The sequence below is a fragment of the Salvia splendens genome, chromosome 10 (assembly GCF_004379255.2).
Source record: "Salvia splendens isolate huo1 chromosome 10, SspV2, whole genome shotgun sequence".
NCBI lineage: Eukaryota > Viridiplantae > Streptophyta > Magnoliopsida > Lamiales > Lamiaceae > Salvia > Salvia splendens.
Genome location: NC_056041.1, coordinates 18,556,040 through 18,576,306, shown reverse-complemented (window position 1 = coordinate 18,576,306; position 20,267 = coordinate 18,556,040). Strand labels below are relative to the sequence as shown.

Genomic DNA, 20,267 nt, shown 5'->3' with positions numbered 1-20,267 from the left:
TGCCATGACTAATATCATGAGACTATCCATCTAGGATTAAGTTGTGAGATTATTTTAGTTGGAGGGGGAGACTATGATTAATTATCATGAGACTATCCATCTAGGATTAAGTTGAATGGTTCAATCTTATGAACCAAACATGATACATATTTAATCATGAGATTTAATCTTGTTAACCGAATACCCCCTAAAGGAATAGTAATTGTCCGTCTACACAACAGCAGTAAAAATTCGAAAAACGTGAGAGCATCTCCAATGGTGGCGTCGGCACCGGCACACCGATTTTTCGCGGACACCGGTGCTGACGCCGAACCATTGCAACCGGCGTCGGCGAAATCGGCGTGCCCACGCCGATTCGTGGGCTGAAGCCGATTCTCACGCCGATCCGCACGGCGCCATTGTAGGCCCCGGATCAGTGTCAGATTTTTTTTTTTTAATTTTTCGAAACACTACGCGCTTTGGACGTCATTTTCATTCGCACCACTTGTTTTAACGAGTACTATCTCTATCTTAATTTTTGTACAAGATTAACAATGAGAAATGAGTAATGCCGGTGGTAGTGGTCGTATATTTAATTTCGTATTTTGTGTGATTGTTAATTGTTTGTTTTTCATAATTGAGTGATGTGGCTGGGCTATTGCATGTCTAGTTGCATGTCCAGATGATGTGGCAGGAGGATTTTAGTGCTGATGATGTGGCAGTGACAAGGCTATGGAAGAGCTATTGCATGTCCAGAACCACCGGAGATCAGGTTGGATGGAAAAGGCTCCACGTGATTCACGTGACCAAGGGGGTCCCTCGCACGCAAACACCGAACTCAACTCCAACCCATATTCCGTTCGTCTTCTTCTAACGAGAATCAGAATCCCACGCCCCAGCCAGGCGCGTGTCCACACCAATGATCAAAAAAAGCGAACATCTTCAACACTGGAAAAAACACGCACACAGTAATATATACGTTTACACATGTTTTGAAGAAGTTTTTCCCCTTTCTTCTATCTTCCCCTCCCCTTTCTCTAACTACTAACCCTAGTGCCGCTGCTGCTGGAAGTGGGAGTTAATCTCGTTCAAATCGCTTCTCTTGTTAGATCCAACTGAAATTATGCAGCAGCCGAGATCCATATGTAGGGTTTGATTGCCGCCGAATTTGACGTGCGGAGTGGAGAATTTTCATCCAGAAATCCGAGGATTTTTGTTGATGGAGCCGCGAGTTGGAAATAAGTATCGATTGGGTCGGAAGATTGGCAGTGGATCTTTTGGAGAGATCTATCTTGGTGGGTTTCTTTTTTTAGTTGAATTTCTGGTCTTTGGTTTTCTGGGTTACTAATTCACCTCCGGTGTGTACAGGGACAAATATTCAGACTAATGATGAAGTGGCAATTAAGCTAGTAAGTTCTGCTGTTTTTCTAATTTGTTTTAATATGTTTACAATCGCATCCCTTTACAGTTATGAATATTGCTTCTATCTTGGATTTTTCACTATTTGCTTGTGTTTGTGTTCTTTTGCTGTAAGGTTGAACTTGACTTGTTTGACTTGCATGCTCTTATTGGATTAATCTAGTCGCATTTTTTGAGTTTTGATTGCTTTGACTGTTGCTTTGTTCATTTTGATGCAACATGAAGATATAACCTCAATCTATATGGGAGGTGGCTACAATATCCTTCAGCTTTAGTTTTCTCGTTCCTTAATTCTCGGAATTAATTGCTTGTTTCACGATTGCGAGGCTTGTTGTGTCTAGCCTTTCCTGATTTTGTAACATCGCACAAAACTTAACGGAACATATTTTCTTCACCACAGCTTTACTTGGCTGTGAATGTTTCTTATTTACCCTGTATTGAATTTGATGGTGCTTGTAAAACCACTACTGGGAAAGCACATTTCTATCATTTAATTGAGCAAAAGAGAAGTATTTCTTTCAATTTCCTGTTAAATCACCTCCAACCTTGATTTAACGTACCTTGTGGTTACAGAAAGACGGAAACCATTGCCACTACAAACCTTTGCCTACTTGCTCTTGTTCAGTTATTAAGAAACGTAATATAAACAAGTAGCACCATATTCAAGAAATTATTGTGTGCGCTGAGAATGTTAAGCTTGCAAATTCAGCAGAAGCACGCTAGTATTGATGAAATCTTCTTGGCTATTATAATTTTTGATGCCACGTTTGGTGTTTTCAGGAAAATGTGAAGACAAAACATCCTCAATTGCTCTATGAGTCGAAGTTGTACAGAATTTTACAAGGCGGAAGTAATTCTTCAAGCAGCACATTCACTTTGTTGTTTGCTTACTGACCAACTTTTTATATCAATTATGTCACGTACTCTAACTTTAGCCACAACCCTGCAGCTGGTATACCAAATGTAAGATGGTTTGGCGTAGAAGGAGACTACAATGTTCTGGTTATGGACTTGCTTGGGCCCAGTCTGGAAGATCTTTTCAATTTTTGCAGCAGGAAACTCTCTTTGAAGACAGTTCTCATGCTCGCTGATCAAATGGTCATTGTTTTCCTATTTTAGCTTTATCTCTTTTGTAATGCCATTGCCACTAAAGAATTGTTTTTCTTATCATCAGTTTTGCATGTATATCTCTAGCTATAAGGTTTGCCTAATTGTTCTCTCAGATTAATCGTGTTGAGTTTGTCCACTCAAAATCATTTTTACATCGGGATATCAAGCCGGATAATTTCCTCATGGGTTTGGGACGGCGTGCCAATCAGGTCCTTATATTACCATTACCAATACTGTTTTTTTTTCTTTCTGTAATACTAGTGGATTTTGTTTGCTGAACAAATTTTGTCTCTGCTATCATTATTATTAGGTCTACGTCATTGATTTTGGTTTGGCAAAGAAATATAGAGACAGTTCTACTCATCAACATATTCCTTACAGGTAAGACGAGCATCAGTATTGCAGCAGAAGTTCAACATATGGGAGATTTTTATGATTCTTGCTCAATTGCTCATATAGCTATGTGCATTGAGTTTGATTGTTTGGTTTCAAGTTGTGCAATCATCAGTCATGTATAAAAGCTTTTATTTTTCCAAAAAAATGAGTCATGTATAAGATCTTGGGCGTATAAACCTGTTGTCTTAAATGAATTTATGTTCATAGCTTTGATAAAGAAATTAAAAGTTTGCAAACTAGTAATTGAGATACCTTTGTGCATGGTTCATTTTGTTTTTCAGCTATTAGCCCTGGTGGAGTTGGGAGGCCATAAGTTTTAACTCTTTGTATTTCTAAAGATTAAGCATGTTAATATCAGTGTAAGAGTTAGGAACAAGACTCAGCCTTGTTGATATTTATTGGCTTTAATAATAAACATTAGCTATATAGCAATATTTATTAAATTCTGATATACTGAATGTCTTTTTGTTTTTATCTGTAAGATATGATCTTTCATCGATCCAGTCTGCAGTATAAATTCAAGTCCCATCTTGCTTTCACTTGTAGACTGAATTGTTAAGTTGTGAAGTGATAAGTGTATGCTCCATATCACTTTTGCTTATAGACTAGACTGTTTTCATCTGAAGTAAGCACTGAGGAATATGCTGGAGCCTGGAGCAAATCTTTTCTTGTGTCTTTGAACTCCAATTTTTAAAGACACTTATTTTTCATTGAACTTGTCAACTTTAATCTATTGCAACCACTGCAGGGAGAACAAAAACTTGACTGGGACTGCACGATATGCCAGTGTGAATACTCACCTTGGTATAGGTATATTTCTTTATCTTGCCATGATATCAAAACTTGATTACTAGATTGATGTCAGGTGAAATCACTGCTTTATTGAGATGCTATTGGTATTGACCATAGAACAAAGCAGGAGAGATGATTTGGAATCTCTTGGATTTGTGCTGATGTACTTCTTAAGAGGAAGGTAGACAGTTAATCATATACTATTGTTTCTATTTATTACTACTTAGAATTGCCGATTGACATGTCCACTGTACAGTCTTCCTTGGCAGGGACTAAAAGCAGGAACTAAGAAACAGAAATATGAGAAAATAAGTGAGAAAAAGGTCTCAACCTCGTTTGAGGTAAGTTTATCATGGAATTTTGTCGCTGGATATGCTTGCTTTAGGTGTATGTATAAATGCTGATTTACATTCCTTCCAGGCTTTGTGCAGGGGACACCCAACTGAGTTTGCATCATATTTTCATTATTGCCGTTCACTGCGCTTTGAAGACAAACCAGATTATGCTTATCTTAAAAGAATATTCCGTGACCTCTTCATCCGCGAAGGTCTGGATATTTCTTCCAGTTTTCCTGCTTTAGCAAATACAATTCTATGGCACAATTCGTTAACTGTTTCCTCAAATGTCTTCCCTGCAGGCTTCCAGTTTGACTATGTTTTTGATTGGACCATCTTGAAGTATCAGCAGTCTCAAATGGCTGCTCCTCCTTCACGGCCTCTTGTAAGTGTCTACAACCTTTTAAGCTTTTGAAGCATAATATCTAAATTTATGGATTTCTTTGCTTCTTTCAGGTCTCAGGAGCTGGGACAAGCTCAGCTCTGCCTCCTGCAATCCCCAGTGGTGAACGGCTGCCTGGTATGTCGTGCACATTTGTACTTTTGACTCACATTGTGTGGGTTCTGTTGATCTGGCATTTGAGATCTGTCCTTGTTTGACCTCACAGCAGGTGATGAAGCAGGAACACTGGTTGGCCTTTCTTCAGGAGATCCTGCAGGAAGAAGATCTGGGCAGATTATAAATTCTAGAATATCCAGAGAGAAGAGTCCAGCTGCAAATGATACAGCAAGCAAGGATGCTGTGGTAAGCTAATAATTGTTTTTGTTGGGATTTGATAAGGTGCTTGGATTAGTGGATGAAATTAGAAAAAGATACATCATAATAACCCAGAATCATACTATAAATGCAATCTTGAATTTATTGCGTTATAGTATTGCTTCTTAGCTCATTGAATTTTGCAGCTGTCAAACTCCACCTTCTTCGGAAGGTCTAGTGGAACACTGAGATGTGGTACTGTTTCTGGAAGTCGTGAAACTTTTACTTTGGGAAATGATTCTGATCCTACTCGCTCTCGGACTCCTGAGGCTAGTCCAGCTACTGCAAACAAAACATCAAGTGGGCAAAGAAGCTTTCCGCATGGTGGATCCTCCAAAGCGAAGCATACTTCCTCTGGGGTGAATAGTTCTAGCATTAAGAATTATGACTCTACAATAAAGGGAATCGAGGGTTTGCATTTTGATGATGATGAGAGGTTTCACTGAAAAGCAACGGTAAGCACATGCCTGTAAATCATCAAAAAAATGTGTGATTTGAGCTGAGGGAATTGAAGTTTGCTGGTAAACCCAACTCAACTCAACTCAACTCAACTCAACTCAACTCAACTCAACTCAACTCACTGTCACTGGTAGAGATGTGAATTGAAACTCAGGAGATGAGTTGTTGGTGATTGAGTGGGTTGTAGGTTGTAGGTTGCGTTTATTGGAGTTGGGAGTTGTAGTCTGGGTCTATTTTTTCCATGTGCCCTTCTCTTCTTCAGTCAGGTCTGCGGCTGGTCTTGTGTGTAAAATTGGCCAGTGGTCGTTACAAAGTTATTACCAATTTCAGTGACTGCAATTTTTATTGTAACCATTTCTAAAAAAAATATTGGCTCAACTTGCTTTTACTGCTTACGCATCTCTGTATCCTTACATATAGTAGTACTAGTATTTGAATAATTGCAAGTTTGAGTGCTCTTTTCTGCTTGTATCTATTGAATTTGTTGGCTTTAAATTATTAGATAATATTGGTCTTAAAAATCATAATTTTAAAGGGAATTCTGGTATATTGTTCAATGTTAAATTTAATATTTATGGTGTCAAAAGAATGTACTCCGTGCAAGACAAACTAGAAAATTTTCAACTTAGGATCGGGTTGTAAAAATTGCACACTACTAGAGAGGGTATTTTATATATTATACAAACTCTTCAACGTAGCGTAAACATTTTAATGTAACATACACTATATTGTTGACGTTTTCTATAGACGTTATTTTGTTATTTATTGACATTTTTAACTATCCAGATCATAATTTATAGTTTTTATTATGTAAGCATAGAGTTTGCATTTGATTATGACTCAATCGGAAATACAACGTCTTTATTGTATTTTCGCTTCAATCCGGTATGCATTTACTGAAAACTAGATATCGGAGGAAGTTGAGGACATAAACGACACCGTTGGCGCCAATTATCCTCTCTCACAGTGAGTGGTGGGGAAAAAAGAAACTATTACTACTATTTCTTCCCAAAAAAAGGAGTAGCTTCAGGTAATATGTTGAATAATTTGGGGGGAAATGGGTGGCGGTGTGGTGATGTTTGGCAGCGGAGGATTGTACATTTCACGGCGTTGCTGCAAAATAGTGAGTGGACTAGAGAGGCGGCAAGTGCTCGAGCAAGTAGACAAGGAATTGAGCAAAGGCGATGAGAGGGCTGCTCTCAATCTCGTCAGGGCCAACCCCGCCGCTCTTCGCTGCTTCGGCGCCGCCCGTCAGGTGATCAATTACTTCTCCATAAACAACGAGATTCTCGATTGAAACTTCATTCATGAATAGTTAATCAAAATTGGGGATATTTGCAGATTCCACAGAGGCTGTATACCCTAGATGAGCTGAGATTGAACGGGATAGAAACTGCATCTCTTTTATCCCCAGTCGACACCACGCTGACCTCAATTGAGAGGAGCATTCAAGCTGCTGCCCTTTTGGGGGGAACTGCAGTGTGGAAATTATTTGACCTGACCCCTCAACACATCTTTTTCATCTCTCTTGGATTGCTCTTCCTCTGGACTCTGGACGCGGTATGCCCTTTCGGATAAGTTCATTGATGTTTTGTTAGGATCACTCTTACACAATCTTGAATTGTAGTATAACAAATGTGTTTATTCATACTATATTGCACTGGCATTGCTCTATCTCTATGGTTGCATACATCATTTCCTTTCTCTTTGTTATAAAAGAGCTTATTATACACTATTACTTGCTGTTTTCTTTACGTCACTATGTTCTCTGAAGTGATCATTCATAGGTTTCTTTCAACCGCGGGTTCAGTTTCTTGATTCTGGATTCGCTCGGCCATTCTTTCAGCCAAAAGTATCATAATAGGGTTGTTCAAGTAAGGTTCATCTATGTTGATACGCTCCATTCCATTTCGTTGCACTGAAATCTTGGTATGATTTAGCATGAGGCGGGCCATTTCTTGATTGCGTATTTGCTTGGGATCCTGCCAAAGGGCTACACTCTCACCAGCTTGGAAGCTCTCAAGAAGGAAGGATCCCTTAATGTTCAAGCAGGCACTGCTTTTGTAGACTTGGAGTTTCTTGAGGAAGTGAGTTTATTTTAATTAACTCAAATATGTCTGCCTCTATCATCACAAGGGCTGTAAAAATAAATTAGGAATACTACTTTTATGAAATGTAGAAGATTATTGGTTGTCTTATCATATACTCCTACTAATTGTTTTTGACATAGCTCTTTCAGTGATGCTCAGAAAGTGAAGCTAGAGTAAAATTTCAATATATAAACATATTCTTCTTTATTGCGTTTGATTTGAATAGTTCTTCTGATTCAGGTGAACACCGGAAAAGTATCCGCCAGTGTATAGCTCAGACACCACACTTATAATAGTATAGTCCTTCCTTTGACGGCGTATGGAAAACGATTGATTTTGATGGTCATTTGCAGACGCTCAACACATTCTCATGTATAGCGCTAGCTGGTGTGGCAACAGAGTATCTGCAGTTCGGTGCAGCAGAAGGCGGTCTCTCAGATATCAATACGGTTTTCTTCTTCTCGCCTTCTTCATGATAAAATTATTTTGAGAAAGATATAAGGTTGTGTTGTTGATAGTTGGACAGACTACTTGGGAGCCTCGGATTCACTCAGAAGAAGGCCGATGCCCAAGTGAGATGGGCTGTTCTGAACACTATCTTGCTTCTCCGTCGCCATGAAAGAACTCGAGCAGTGCTAGCAGAAGCCATGGCTGAGGGAAAATCTGTTGGCTCGTGTGTCGACATGATTGAAAAAACCATAGATATTGCAGAGCTCTGACTATTACTGCTATTTATTTGAACAATATGACTAATGCAACATATTTGTAGTTTTATTTTTTGACTAAAGTCCATTTTAATTTTTGGTTCCAAGTATACGATTGTTTTTTATGGTTGGTCTAAAATAGTACTCTATGTTGAAAGCTTTTGGTGCTCAATATTATGAATCGGTTCATTTTAGCCTCAAATGTGACAGAACCGTAAAATTTAACGACCAACTCAATTTTAACTCTATTAAATTTGTGCTATAATTTTTTTTATAAATTGGCCCTCAACAGTATTTTCATTTATTTATTTTTATTTTTGCAATATATTTGATTAACTTAACACACATATTTAATAAGCTTTTTGAATTACTTTGAAACAATAAGCTTTTTTCATATTTGAAACCATAAAGACTTATTGTGCGGACAAATAACTTGACTAAAAAAATACTCAATCTAATTAATTTTTTTTAATCTATGCTACCTAAAAGTGGCATGGTAGTTGATTGAAAGGACACTTTTACCCTTTTTTTTGGGAAAATTAAAAGATAGCTTATGTTATGGATGAAGTGTCTTTTAAGACCTCTTTTGGCAGATTTTTGGACTTACACGCTTAGAGCATCCACTATAGCATAGGCGCGCCTTTAGCCCCGGAGGGGGCGACGGCGGGGCGCCTTATAGTGAGAGGGACGTCCGCCCCGGGGCGGACGAAAAAAAGGGGGTGGACGGACGATCGGCGTTTTTGGGGCGAGGACGCGGCGGTCGCCCATAGCCGCGCCTATAGGCGCGACGGTCTATAGTGGGGCGGCGGTCGGCGCGCCTAGAGCCCCCTTCGAATTTTTTTTCTCGAAAATTAACCATATAAATACCACTTCTCCACCATCCATTTACACCATTTTCACACACTCTCCCTTCATTCACAATCTACACTTTCACTCTCTAAAAATGCACGGTAGAGACGACGAATCACCCGGCTCGCACGAATCGGGATATGGCTGCAATCCTTTCCAGCCGTCAGAATATGGCGGCTATTCTCAGCAGTCGGGATATGGCGGCTATCCTTCTCAGCCGTCGGGATATGGCGGCTCTCCGTCCCAGCCATGGTGTTGGAGTCAATCTCCCCCGCCGTGGGCATCGAGTCCAACTCCTCCACCATCTCAGCCGTGGAGGTCTTCTCCCACGCCCCAACCTTTGACGAGGAATCTGAGCCGCTCGGCGTTTGGAGATTACAGACCCAACCTCAACGCCCTTAACCATCCGCGTCCGGAGACCCCTTTCCAATCCAGCAGCTCTCCTTTCAATGACGCAGATCAAGACGCACTGGAGATGATGATGGGTCTGCTCAGTTCCGGCGTACCGGATACGCCTGTTGCGACGAGACTTGGGGGGTCCGATGGGGCTGGCTCGGGCAGTGGCAGTGGCGGCGGCGGAAGAGGTGGCGGTCGTCACAGTGGCGGTGGCGACTCGGGCAATGTCAGCGACGCCGGCGGATCGGGCAGCGGCGTTAGCTCCGGTGGTGGCGGTTCGGGCAGCGGCTCAGTGGAACCCAGAAACAGACGGGGTGTCCACTACACCAAAGCGGAGTCCATTGTTGTGGCGAGGGCGTGAGATGCCCCCACATCCGACCCTATAGTGGGCACCGATCAGACCGAGGTGAGCTTTTGGAAGCGCATCATGTTGGCCTACAACGAGTTCAAACCTCGCAGCGCCAGACCGCGTGACGCAGAACAGCTTTGCAAAAAGTGGTCTAGGATTCTGCCGGCCACCAAGCGGTTCGCGGGCATATACCAGAACAACCTGCTCCATGTGGAGAGTGGCCGCAGCGAAGCTGACGTGGAGGCACTTTCGATGGGCCAATACAACACGTAGGGCTAGCCGAAGTTCACAATGTGAGATGAGTATCTAGTTCTCGAGGACTGTCCGAAATTCAAGGCCATCTGTGCGCAAGAGTAGGCTCCTGCGCCGAAGCGGACAAGACACAACATTACCGGAGACTACAGCAGCAGCTCGCAATCGTTCGACCTGAACGACGAGCAAGCCGAAGAGCCCTCCGCTACACACTCTAGGCGCGCACACCCTCCGGGACAACATGCCTCTATCCGACGCGCTAGAGAAGTTGGAATTTCCTCCCGCCGATCGACGGCAGCGTCTGGATCGCGTATCCCGCAACCCGCGCCTATACCGCCGCCAATGGTCCCTATTTCCAGCGAGGTCTTGAGGGATAACGTACATGTGCAGCTGATGCAACAAATACATGAAGTCTGCAGCAAATACAAGGCCGCAACCGACCCGTTCATCAAGGATATATACTCCGACCTCATACGTCGGATCCAACGCCGTCTACGTTTGGCTGATGAGGGTCCTGGGGCAGCGGCGGCCGGCGGCAACGAGGGAGATGAAGAAGAAGAGGAGGAATCGGACTTCGCCACCGATTAGACGGTGGCGGTGTTTTTTTTGTATTTTATTTTAAATGTTCGTTGTATAATTTTACCTTTGCCAATACAACGAATATTCGGTCCAATTACCTCGTTTTATAATTATTTCAATTCAGCTGATTTTAAAACTAAACGAAAAAATTAAAATGAAAATTGGTTATAAAATTTCGGGGCTATTGGAAGTGTCCGCCTATAGTGGCGGAAATAAAAAAATTGGGGCTGTGGACAAAAAAATTGGGGTTGTGGACAAAAAAGGGGGCGGGGTTATTGGGAACGTCCGCATATAGTGGATGCTCTTAGCAAACGAGCGTGAGTTCTTTTTCACTCCAGTTGGGGAATGAAAAAAAAACTTTTTTTGAGGTGCAGGCCTATTTTTGTTCCCTAAGAGCATCCACAACCGTGCTCTTGCCAGCGGCACGGTTGTGGGCCCGGGCGGCACTATTTATGTCTGCTCTCTGGCAAGAGCACAACACCCACAACTGTGCTCTTCCGCAAGGACGAGCACAATTAATTTAAAATTCAATTAAACAATAACATTTCCATAATATTAAAATTCATTTAAAAACCACAATAAATATTACAAATGACAAATAAAATTAAACATTACATAATTAAAATCCTAAAAATGAAAAATTACATAATTAAAATCCTAAAAATTAAAAATTACATAATTAAAATCCTAAAAATTAAAAAAACCACTACTCGTTGCCGAATTTCGCCCACATGTGGTTGATTAGGTCTTCTTGTAGTTGATTGTGGATTCGAGTATCGCGCATTGTGTGTCTTGTCTCGATCATCTGGCCAACCGTCGTATGCTCGCCTCGGCGTGGGGGAGACCTCAATGTTGAGCTTCCGGCTTCGTCCTCATCGTAGAAGCTAGCCGCCCTCGGCCCTTCGTCGGCTATAATCATGTTGTGTAATATAATACACGTGAACATGATGTCGGCGATATTATTCACGTACCACAGCCGAGCCGGGGCCTTCACAATGTTGAATCGAGCTTGAAGGACCCCGAAGGCTCTTTCGACGTCCTTCCGCGCTGACTCTTGACGCTGCACAAAAAGAACCCGTCTCGGGTCGTGCGGGTTGTGGAGCGTCTTCACGAACGTCGACCACCTTGGGTAGATACCATCGGCGAGATAGTAACCCATGCGGTATGTATTTCCGTTGATGGTGAAGTCGATCGCCGGTGCTACACCATTCATCACATCATTGAAGAGTGGTGAAGAATAGAGCACGTTCAAGTCGTTGTTGGATCCGGCAACGCCGAAATATGCATGCCAAATCCATAGGCGATAGTCGGCGACCGCCTCAAGGATAAGTGTTGGGCCGCCGCCTTTGTGACCGCTTAAGTGTTGCCCCCTCCAAGCAGTCGGGTAATTCTTCCACCTCCAATGCATGCAGTCAATGCTGCCAAGCATTCCGGGAAAGCCATGGACTGATTCGTGAAGACGAAGCAACCGTTGGCAATCATCGGTGGTGGGTGCCCGAAGGAATTCATCCCCAAAAGCAGAACGAACGCCCTCGCAAAAATTCTTTAAACAAAGGATTCCAGTGGACTCACCGATATGCAAATACTTGTCGAAGATGTCGGCCGTTTGCCCAGTAGCGAGTTGTCGGATGGCACACGTACACTTCTGCAACGCCGTGATACTTTGCCGGCCGACTGCATCTACCCCTGTTTGAAAGTATTCAACATGTGCGGACAATGTGTTGACAATTCGCATGAACAAGAGCTTTGACATGCGAAAACGGCGCCTGAAGTAATCTGCCGGAAACCGCGGATGGTCGGCAAAGTAGTCGGCAACGAGCCTTTCGTGGGCTCCCTCCCGGTCACGATGGATGTAGCGGCGATTTGATCTAGTGCGTTGAGGAGGATGAGAGGGGGTATTCGCCGCGACATATGCTTCGTAAGCGGCACGATGTTGTTCGTAGTATTCTTGTTCTTCGCGCTCCGCTTCCGCCATGAGATGAGTGAAATCCATTTGATGTTTTGAGTGAAGGTTGAATGTGTTGATAGTTTGTATAAGAATTATGAATGAGAGATGAATTGATGTGATAAATGAGTGATGAATGTGTGTATTTATAGATGATTTTGGGAAAAAAAATAAAAAAAAATCAAAAAAATTCAGAAAAAACGGGAAAAAAACGGCCATATTTTTGGGATTTGGAAAATATTTGTTTTTATTTTTTAGCATTATTTATAATTAAATACCGATTTTTAAAAAATAAAAAATAAAAAATGTTTAAACACAACGGCTATGCCGTTGACGAATGGGAGCGCGCCACGTGTGCGTCCGCTGGCACGGACGTGCTCGATACATCGAGCAGCGCCGTGCCAGCGGCGCGAGCGCAGCGGCGGCGGATGGCGTCCGTGTCAGCGGCGCGGACGGCGGTGGCGACGGACGCCACCGCTGCGCATGCTCTAATTTCTTAACTATTACACATTATACATCACAATTATTATTGTATACTATAATAATACAACTGTACAGGTATCAGCAATTACAAATCGAGAATTCTTGAATTCTTCCTATTCATCCGGTGCTCATTCTCTTTCAAAGAACCTGAACCTGAAATTGAATTTCATTTGCACAATTGGTTAAATTCAGAATTAGTACACAACTTATATTCTAATAGACATATAAAACTGCCAGAACAAATTAAAGAAATTATTTACCAATATTCAGAATTTGCATAAAACTTTAATAAACATAAAATCTGCCACAACAAAGAAAATATATGCTTGAATAAAAAATTCTAATAAAGATTTGAGCTTGAAATATGTTGTATAAAGATTTCAGTTTGATATTTTTGAGTTATTATAGCTTTTGCAAAAGTTATTAGCCTATAAGATGTATAATTAGTAATAGCCTATTTTCTAAATTATCATAGAAGAATTCTGGAATTCAATTAGATTTTTTCAGTCAAACAAATCTGAACTCTAATAGCCCATAATTTTGAAGAGAGGGTTTATTTCAGTCAAAGAAGATGGGATATCCTAATTTTGAAGAAAAGTTTTATTTCACCTGTATAGATTAGAAGAAAATGGGATATCCTAAACCCTAATTTCGTGGAAATAGGTTTAATACATGTTTATCTTCTTCTCACTTCCCTATCTGCCTCTTCCTTCACCAAAGTAGGCTTCTCAGACGGCGTGCGTTGTCTAAAACCCAGCGTGTGGAGTAATGTTTTCTCTTTCTTCTAATCGAGAGAGACGGCTCTCCTTTTAGGGTTTGTAAGGTTTTGCTTTACAAGTAGTAGCTATATTAGATATATATATATATATATATATATAGGGTCGAGATTATTAGCTAAATTGAGAAATGAGATGCAATATCAGCCACTAATCCATAAGATTCGTTTGGTCGCCATCGTTTTTGTCGCAGCGGACGTCGGCAGTTGAAGGTCCTTCGGTTAAATCCTTCAATCGCCGGTTGATAAAAAAATAAACTTGATATAATTTCTTGATCATGTGCTACCTGTAGAATTTGGCTTCAAGAACGTGCGATGGGTGTGATTGGAAAGGAGGTGGAAGTCTGTCGAGGGTTTGATGGAGAAGACGATCTTCTTTTTTTTTTTATTTTTTTTTATATTTCCTCTTCTATATTTTTAGATAGAATATTGTACTGTATTTATTTAGTGATTTATGATATTATATTAGTGTGGGTGCGTAAATTGTTTTCCAAATCATGAATAATAAATAAATATTAGTATTATTTGTTTCTCATTACTACTAATTCAAAAAATCGCATTTTTTTGTTCTTATAAATTAGCCAAAATCTCATTTAGTATTATCTTAATTCTAAATCACAAGTGGAGTTTTATTTAATAGTATTTGATGTTATTTGAAATATATATTGGTCTATATTGTTTATGTTGGTTTATATTTGAAGAAATCTGTTTTTTGTCATACTCAATTATATGTTGTTCTTTAAAGACTTACAAGTTGTGACTTGTGAAGGATTGAATAGTTTAGTCTATCTTCACTATTTAAAAATCTTATGTCATGTGCATAATATTAGTAATATATGGTTTATTTTATTTTATTTTATTTTATTTATTTTATTTTATTTGACTCCACTTAGTTCATAATTTAAGTTGTGGCACTGTTTGCCGAATATGAAATGTTTCATTTTGAGTGAGTTGAGAGGAGTACATTTTTCTTTGTGTTATTATTTATAATATTATTAATAATTTAAATTGTTATGAATACTTATTCTAATTAGTAGGGGTGATTTCACTACAAATGTTGTTTACAAATAAGTTTTTCAAAACTTATGGATATTTATGTTTTGTTGATCACAATTGTTGAGCTATTTTTTTTTCTTCCAATTATCTGATTTTTTCCTCTTTGATATCTACTCACACATATTTTCTTTATTTGTTTATTGTAGTCTAATGAGCTCATACTCTTTTATCATTAGTCACACTTCTTTTCTTTGTCATTTATTTTATTTATTTTACTCCTCTTATATCAAACTTAAAATTATATAAATCTTTATATTATTTTGAATTCTTATTTTCTATAATTTCATTAGAATTTGTATTCATTACTTAAAAATTTTATGTCCCGTGCATAGCACGGGTGTTAACACTAGTACCTCAAATCAAATAGAATAGCCACTGTTTTTATATGGAGTCTTCTTAATTTAATTTGTAGTAGTATTTGGTAGTGTAAAAATAAATTAGCTCACCTCAAATAAAACAAAAAGTGTCAAGCCAACTATTTTAGAAATAATAACTAAATTTATTTCTTAAGTTAATCAAATAATGTTGCAAAACAAGATGATTAGTTTAACAAGAAAATAATGTTGAAGGTCAAAATGTAATTAACTAGAGGGGTAAAAATTGAGTTGAATGTTAAAATTTAATTTTTTTCATTGCCTTCCATGCTAATAGAGACCGATACATAATATTTCAAACCATAAGCTAGCAAAAATAAAATAAAAAATTCTTAAAGTAGTATAATTTTTTTGATCAAAATTAAAACGATCATATATAATTTTTTTTGATCAAAATTAAAAGATCATAAAGATATAGTGCTGCATGAACAAAAATGACCGACATTATTTTTTTTATTATAGATATTATACATTATTGAATAATTTAATACTGATATTACTTTTTTCATTCACCAATAAACTTCTTATTTTGTCATTTTCCTTCATCCATTAATAAGATTTCAATTAATTTTTTAATACTTTTGATAATAGATCACACATTCAGCTAATTTTATGTCAATTACATTTTATTATGAAAGTAGATTCCATCTTCTATTAACATTTTCACCACCTTGCTATTATACTACTCCTAGTATTTCTTAAAATTCTTGTATGAGCAAAACTCTTGTATTAGTGGATTGAGGGAGTATAATTTAATTAATTAATAGGAATAGTATTTTAGGAAGGTACCCCAGTTGAATAAAATAAATTGTGAGCAAGCGACACTTTTTATGACTGTAGATGACAAATCGATCCCCAATTTAGGGATTCATATTAGGTTAGACAATTTTTTGCACGACACGATAACATGACAGGAATTCGTACGAAATTAATGGGTTGTGTCAAAGCTTATTGGGTTCGTATCCTTATCGTGTCGACACGATAATATATTATAATATTATTATTATTTATTTATTTTAAAATTTAAATAGGTTCATGTCGTGTCGTGTTCGTGTTGTGTTTGTGGAATGATGGATTTTTTCTTTGCTGTTTGCTGGATTTTAAATCAAATTGTGTACTTAGATTTTAAGTTTTTAATCCTATTGTGTTATCAGGTTCTTATCGTGTTATCAGGTCGTATTATTATAGTGTCGTTATTGTGCCTTGTCATATATGTGTTGTTGTGTCGTGTCGTGTTGACCCGAAGTGGTTCGTGTCGTGTTCGTGTCTGAGGGTAGCGTGTCGTGTTCGTGTTTGGAAGTTTTCTTAACGGGTCGTGTTCGTGTTTGTTGTTATCGTATCGTGTCGTGTCGACACGATAACGACACAACACGCACGATTTGCCACCCCTAAATCCATATATTTTTTACACGAGAAGACCATATCTGCGAAAATGTGAATCTTAACACAAAATTAAGTGCCAAATCCCCAATCTATACATATATAAAAGGGGAGTTTTGGAGAAAATAACAAGATTGTCATTATGAAATTTTTAATAGAATTGGAAAAATAAATAAGGTTGTATTTATTGGGTGATAATTAGAGAAATGAAAAGAGTTTATCTATTTAACAAGCCGTTTTCACTGTAGTAAATACTACTACCCTATAAAACACATATAGTACATACATGACACATGGTAAAAAAAAATCTATTTAGCAATACTATTATGAAACTATGTCTTTAAATAATTTAATAATTTAATTTAAATATTGTTGGATTTAATGTGTGATTGAAATAATTTAATATTATGATCCATCACTAATGTTATGTCTCAATTCAATCATGCATATCAAGACCCGAACATTAAATTACATCTCACTAATTGTGCAAAGAAATTAAGAAAAAATAATAAGAAGAAATCTCTTATGAGAATAATGGCTTGAGTAGTGGAGGATGATAAAGGAGAGAAATTTGGCTTTTTCATTTCTTGTAGTCTTCGTTGCTTTAACTTTATGGTTTAAGGAAACTTAATTACATAACCTCTCGCATTCTTAATTTGTGCCTATAAAAGCCATTCATTTGTAAATGGATTACACACCAACAATAGCATTCTTCCTACATTCTAATGTTTTCTATATTTTACTGTGCATTTTAGGGGCATTATATTGCTTGATTCCCGAAGCTTCACCAAGGTTATCGGTGTTTCTACACATTAGGAGGAAGTTCTTTTATCTATGGGAACAATATGTCAATCCGAGAGCAAATAGCTAGAAGTAATTTATCTTGCGGAAAGAGGGGTTTCATCGACTCAACTTATAGTTCGATTTGTTTTATTATTTTCATTGTAATTTCTATTCAACTTATTGTTGTTCATTTTCTTTGATTGTAATAGTTAGAATATTACCTACTGTTTTATTCCAGTGTTTCTAATTATGATAGTAATCTAATTTTAAAGATTTAAACTATAATCTTAGTATAATATTGTAGTACAATAGACAATTAAACTGTAATTTATAGTATTTTAAATTGTCTATAAATGGACAATTATTATATTGATAAACTCACTTCTATATGTTGATGTGAATGTTATTTTTATTATAATTCTAACATTTCTAATATTGATATATATACTCTGGTTTAATTTTAGATTTATTATCACAAACAGTAGTATATGGTATTTTATTTGTGAATTTATTAAATTTAGGGTTATATTTGGATATACTATATGTTTTATTTCATTTTTATTATCTCTCATTAGTATATTATAATTTATGATTAATTGTTTGATACTCTCTCCGCTCCATAGTAGTGGAGTCATTTTGTCATTTTGGTACGTTCCATTATAGTGGAGTTATTTCCCTTTTTAGTAAAAGTCAACACGTTTCTTCTTACTTATTTTACTCTCTCTTACTTTATTCTCTCTACATCTCTCTACCTTTTTCTTTTCCTTCTTTATTCTTTCTTTATTTCACCTAACACAATTTTTATCAATCTCCATGCCGGAAAAAAATGCCTACATTACTATGGAATGGATGGAGTAGTATCTATTAGTATATTTTAATTTTTGATCTATATATATTATATACTCGTATTTTTTGTTTGTCATTTTAATATAATAAAATTGTTTCTACTTTTATTTAATTAATTTATAATCTCAAATAAATATTTAAAATTATATTAATTCGTGCGTAGCACAGGTGTGATCGCGGTTACGGTTTCGGCTCAGTTTTCCTGCAGTTTTTTGAGGTTCCGGTTGGAACCGCCTAGAACCGGCAGTTCCGGCACGGTTTCGGTTTGAAAATTTTCGAACCTAAATCGAACCACGGTTCTAAAATTGACGGTTTCGATTCGATAAATGATACAACCAAGATTTAGGTAAAAAAAACCTCTACTATCAGTAAGGATTATCAAGTAGGCCGACCCATTGTAAGATATCGAATATAGATCTAAAACCCAAAATAGAATAAGTGATCAACAAAGTAAAATTGAACTGGGATGGAGAGAGAATTTTATTGATATTTGGCTCATTTGTAGGTCATGATGAGTATATTTTAAAGTTTTTTTTTTCATACATAGGAGTTCGAGATACATTCGGCAAGCGAACTAGCCCGCCACAGCCCCTCGTGGCTCGAATACTTTAGCTTCCCTCCGACGGGTTCGGGCGTGAACTAGCCAATGTTGGCTCGTAGACTGCACTCCCTCCGACGAGTTCAGCCCCGGTAGACTACCCGCCACCCTCAAACGCGTCCAGGCTCGAAAGCTTGCCAAGCCCCAAGGAAACAACCTTGAACAGGCCCACAGGGAAATTAAAGTTTTTTTTTTATTTTTTTTTCCACAGGGAAATTAAAGTTAAGGGTTTAGGATTTAGGTTTCAGGGTTTGAGTTTTTAGTGTATAGGGTCTCTATATTACAATGAAATTAAGCTCGACTAGGAAGTATCTCACCGGTGCAATCTTAAATTATAGCTTTTGATAAACAATATCTTAAATCTCATTAGGAGAAGTGGTAATTATATATTCTTTAGTTTTTTTTTTTGTTTTGTGTGATGTAAATATTTTTAGTCTCACAGTCAGAGTCATTTTTCCATTTTATAAAAATGTACAATATTATTTTCCACGTATTTATATTTTAGCTGAATCCTAACTTCCTTCGTTTGTTTTTACTAAGCGGATCATATTAAAACTTAAACTAAAAACAACCGTTTTTCTAAAAAAATGGAGTAATATATAGATAGTTTAAATGATTCATTTTTTAATTTTAAATGCAAAACGGTTAATTCATATTTTCACATAATTAAATGTATCGGTTTCAAATTGGTTATTGTTTGTGCTGTCTCTATGCTGAATTAATTGCTTAGTTTTGCTTGTGTTTTGTGCATTCATCTTGCTGATGGGGTTTGAGCAATGTAAACTTGCTCCTGCAATTATAATTATAATGCTTTTAAAATTAAAGTAGTTGTTTGGGTGGACATAATGCTTGTGATAAACTTAAAGTATTGTGATGTCTAAATTGTTTTATTTTTATTGGCTCACTTTTATTTAATGTTTTGTAGAATTATGGGATATTGGTGATGCTTCATTTCTATGTTCATTTTGTGGTGCATATTTTTGGTAAGAAGAGCGATTGGGCAAATCGTCTAAAGCAAAGAAACCCAAATTTTCAAAATGTGGTATGAATGGGAAGATTGAGATTCCTAGGCTTCTTCGTCCTCTAGAGGTCTTACATGATTTAATGTTGTCTAAAGACTTCAAAAGTGTCCAATTTTTGAAAAATATTCACTCTTATAGTTCAATATTTGACTTTACTTCGTTAGGTGGTAAAATCGATAATAGCTTGAACACCGGTCGTGCGCCTCCCATTTTCTGTTTGCATGGCCAAAATTACCACTTGATTGCAGTTTGTTGCCGTTAGATGGTTGCTTACCAAAATTTGCCCACTTGTACATATGTGATACAGAAAATGAAGTGACTAAAGCCACCCGCAACGCGTCCCGCGGGTGGCTCGTTTCTCGTCCCGCCGAGAGGAGACGGCGGTGAGATGTGTAGCAGCGTCCCGTCTCGTCCCGGTCTCGCCGAGACGCCCGTCCCACCGAGATGGATCGCGGGCTGTCTCGCCACGCGCTCGTGCGACGTGGCGCGCTGCGGCGCCATGCGTGACGCCCACTCGCCGGCCCGCGAGTGGGCTTCGT

General features: G+C 38.1%; 2 protein-coding genes across 3 annotated transcripts; both read left to right on the top strand.

Moving 5' to 3' along the window:
• Positions 1-936: 936 nt before the first annotated feature.
• LOC121750196 (casein kinase 1-like protein 2) lies at positions 937-5,642 on the top strand. Of its 2 annotated transcripts, none has more exons than XM_042144681.1 (14): positions 937-1,274; positions 1,348-1,388; positions 2,179-2,248; positions 2,348-2,496; positions 2,622-2,717; positions 2,819-2,889; positions 3,653-3,714; positions 3,814-3,877; positions 3,953-4,037; positions 4,117-4,243; positions 4,334-4,416; positions 4,488-4,551; positions 4,643-4,776; positions 4,935-5,642. In XM_042144681.1, the coding sequence occupies exons 1-14, from the start codon at positions 1,199-1,201 to the stop codon at positions 5,232-5,234; spliced, it is 1,422 nt and encodes a 473-aa protein (XP_042000615.1). In that variant the 5' UTR covers positions 937-1,198; the 3' UTR covers positions 5,235-5,642. The 2 variants fall into 2 exon arrangements, with proteins under 2 accessions (XP_042000615.1, XP_042000614.1); XM_042144680.1 differs by having other exon boundaries at positions 938-1,274; positions 4,640-4,776.
• A 213-nt stretch (positions 5,643-5,855) lies between these two features.
• Positions 5,856-8,111, top strand: LOC121750197. The gene is made up of 7 exons (XM_042144682.1): positions 5,856-6,502; positions 6,589-6,807; positions 7,035-7,121; positions 7,188-7,334; positions 7,578-7,604; positions 7,691-7,786; positions 7,856-8,111. The coding sequence occupies exons 1-7, from the start codon at positions 6,305-6,307 to the stop codon at positions 8,054-8,056; spliced, it is 975 nt and encodes a 324-aa protein (XP_042000616.1). The 5' UTR covers positions 5,856-6,304; the 3' UTR covers positions 8,057-8,111.
• Positions 8,112-20,267: the final 12,156 nt, after the last annotated feature.

Bases quoted from the DNA above. Each gene is read 5' to 3' on its own strand.
- LOC121750196 (XM_042144680.1), top strand. From the start codon at position 1,199: ATGGAGCCGCGAGTTGGAAATAAGTATCGATTGGGTCGGAAGATTGGC. The intron at 4,244-4,333 runs GTCTGGATATTT...TCTTCCCTGCAG, and splicing joins TGACCTCTTCATCCGCGAAG to GCTTCCAGTTTGACTATGTT. The intron at 4,552-4,639 runs GTATGTCGTGCA...TTGACCTCACAG, and splicing joins CAGTGGTGAACGGCTGCCTG to CAGGTGATGAAGCAGGAACA.
- LOC121750197 (XM_042144682.1), top strand. From the start codon at position 6,305: ATGGGTGGCGGTGTGGTGATGTTTGGCAGCGGAGGATTGTACATTTCA. The intron at 6,503-6,588 runs GTGATCAATTAC...GGATATTTGCAG, and splicing joins GCTTCGGCGCCGCCCGTCAG to ATTCCACAGAGGCTGTATAC. The intron at 7,605-7,690 runs GTATAGCTCAGA...GGTCATTTGCAG, and splicing joins CCGGAAAAGTATCCGCCAGT to ACGCTCAACACATTCTCATG.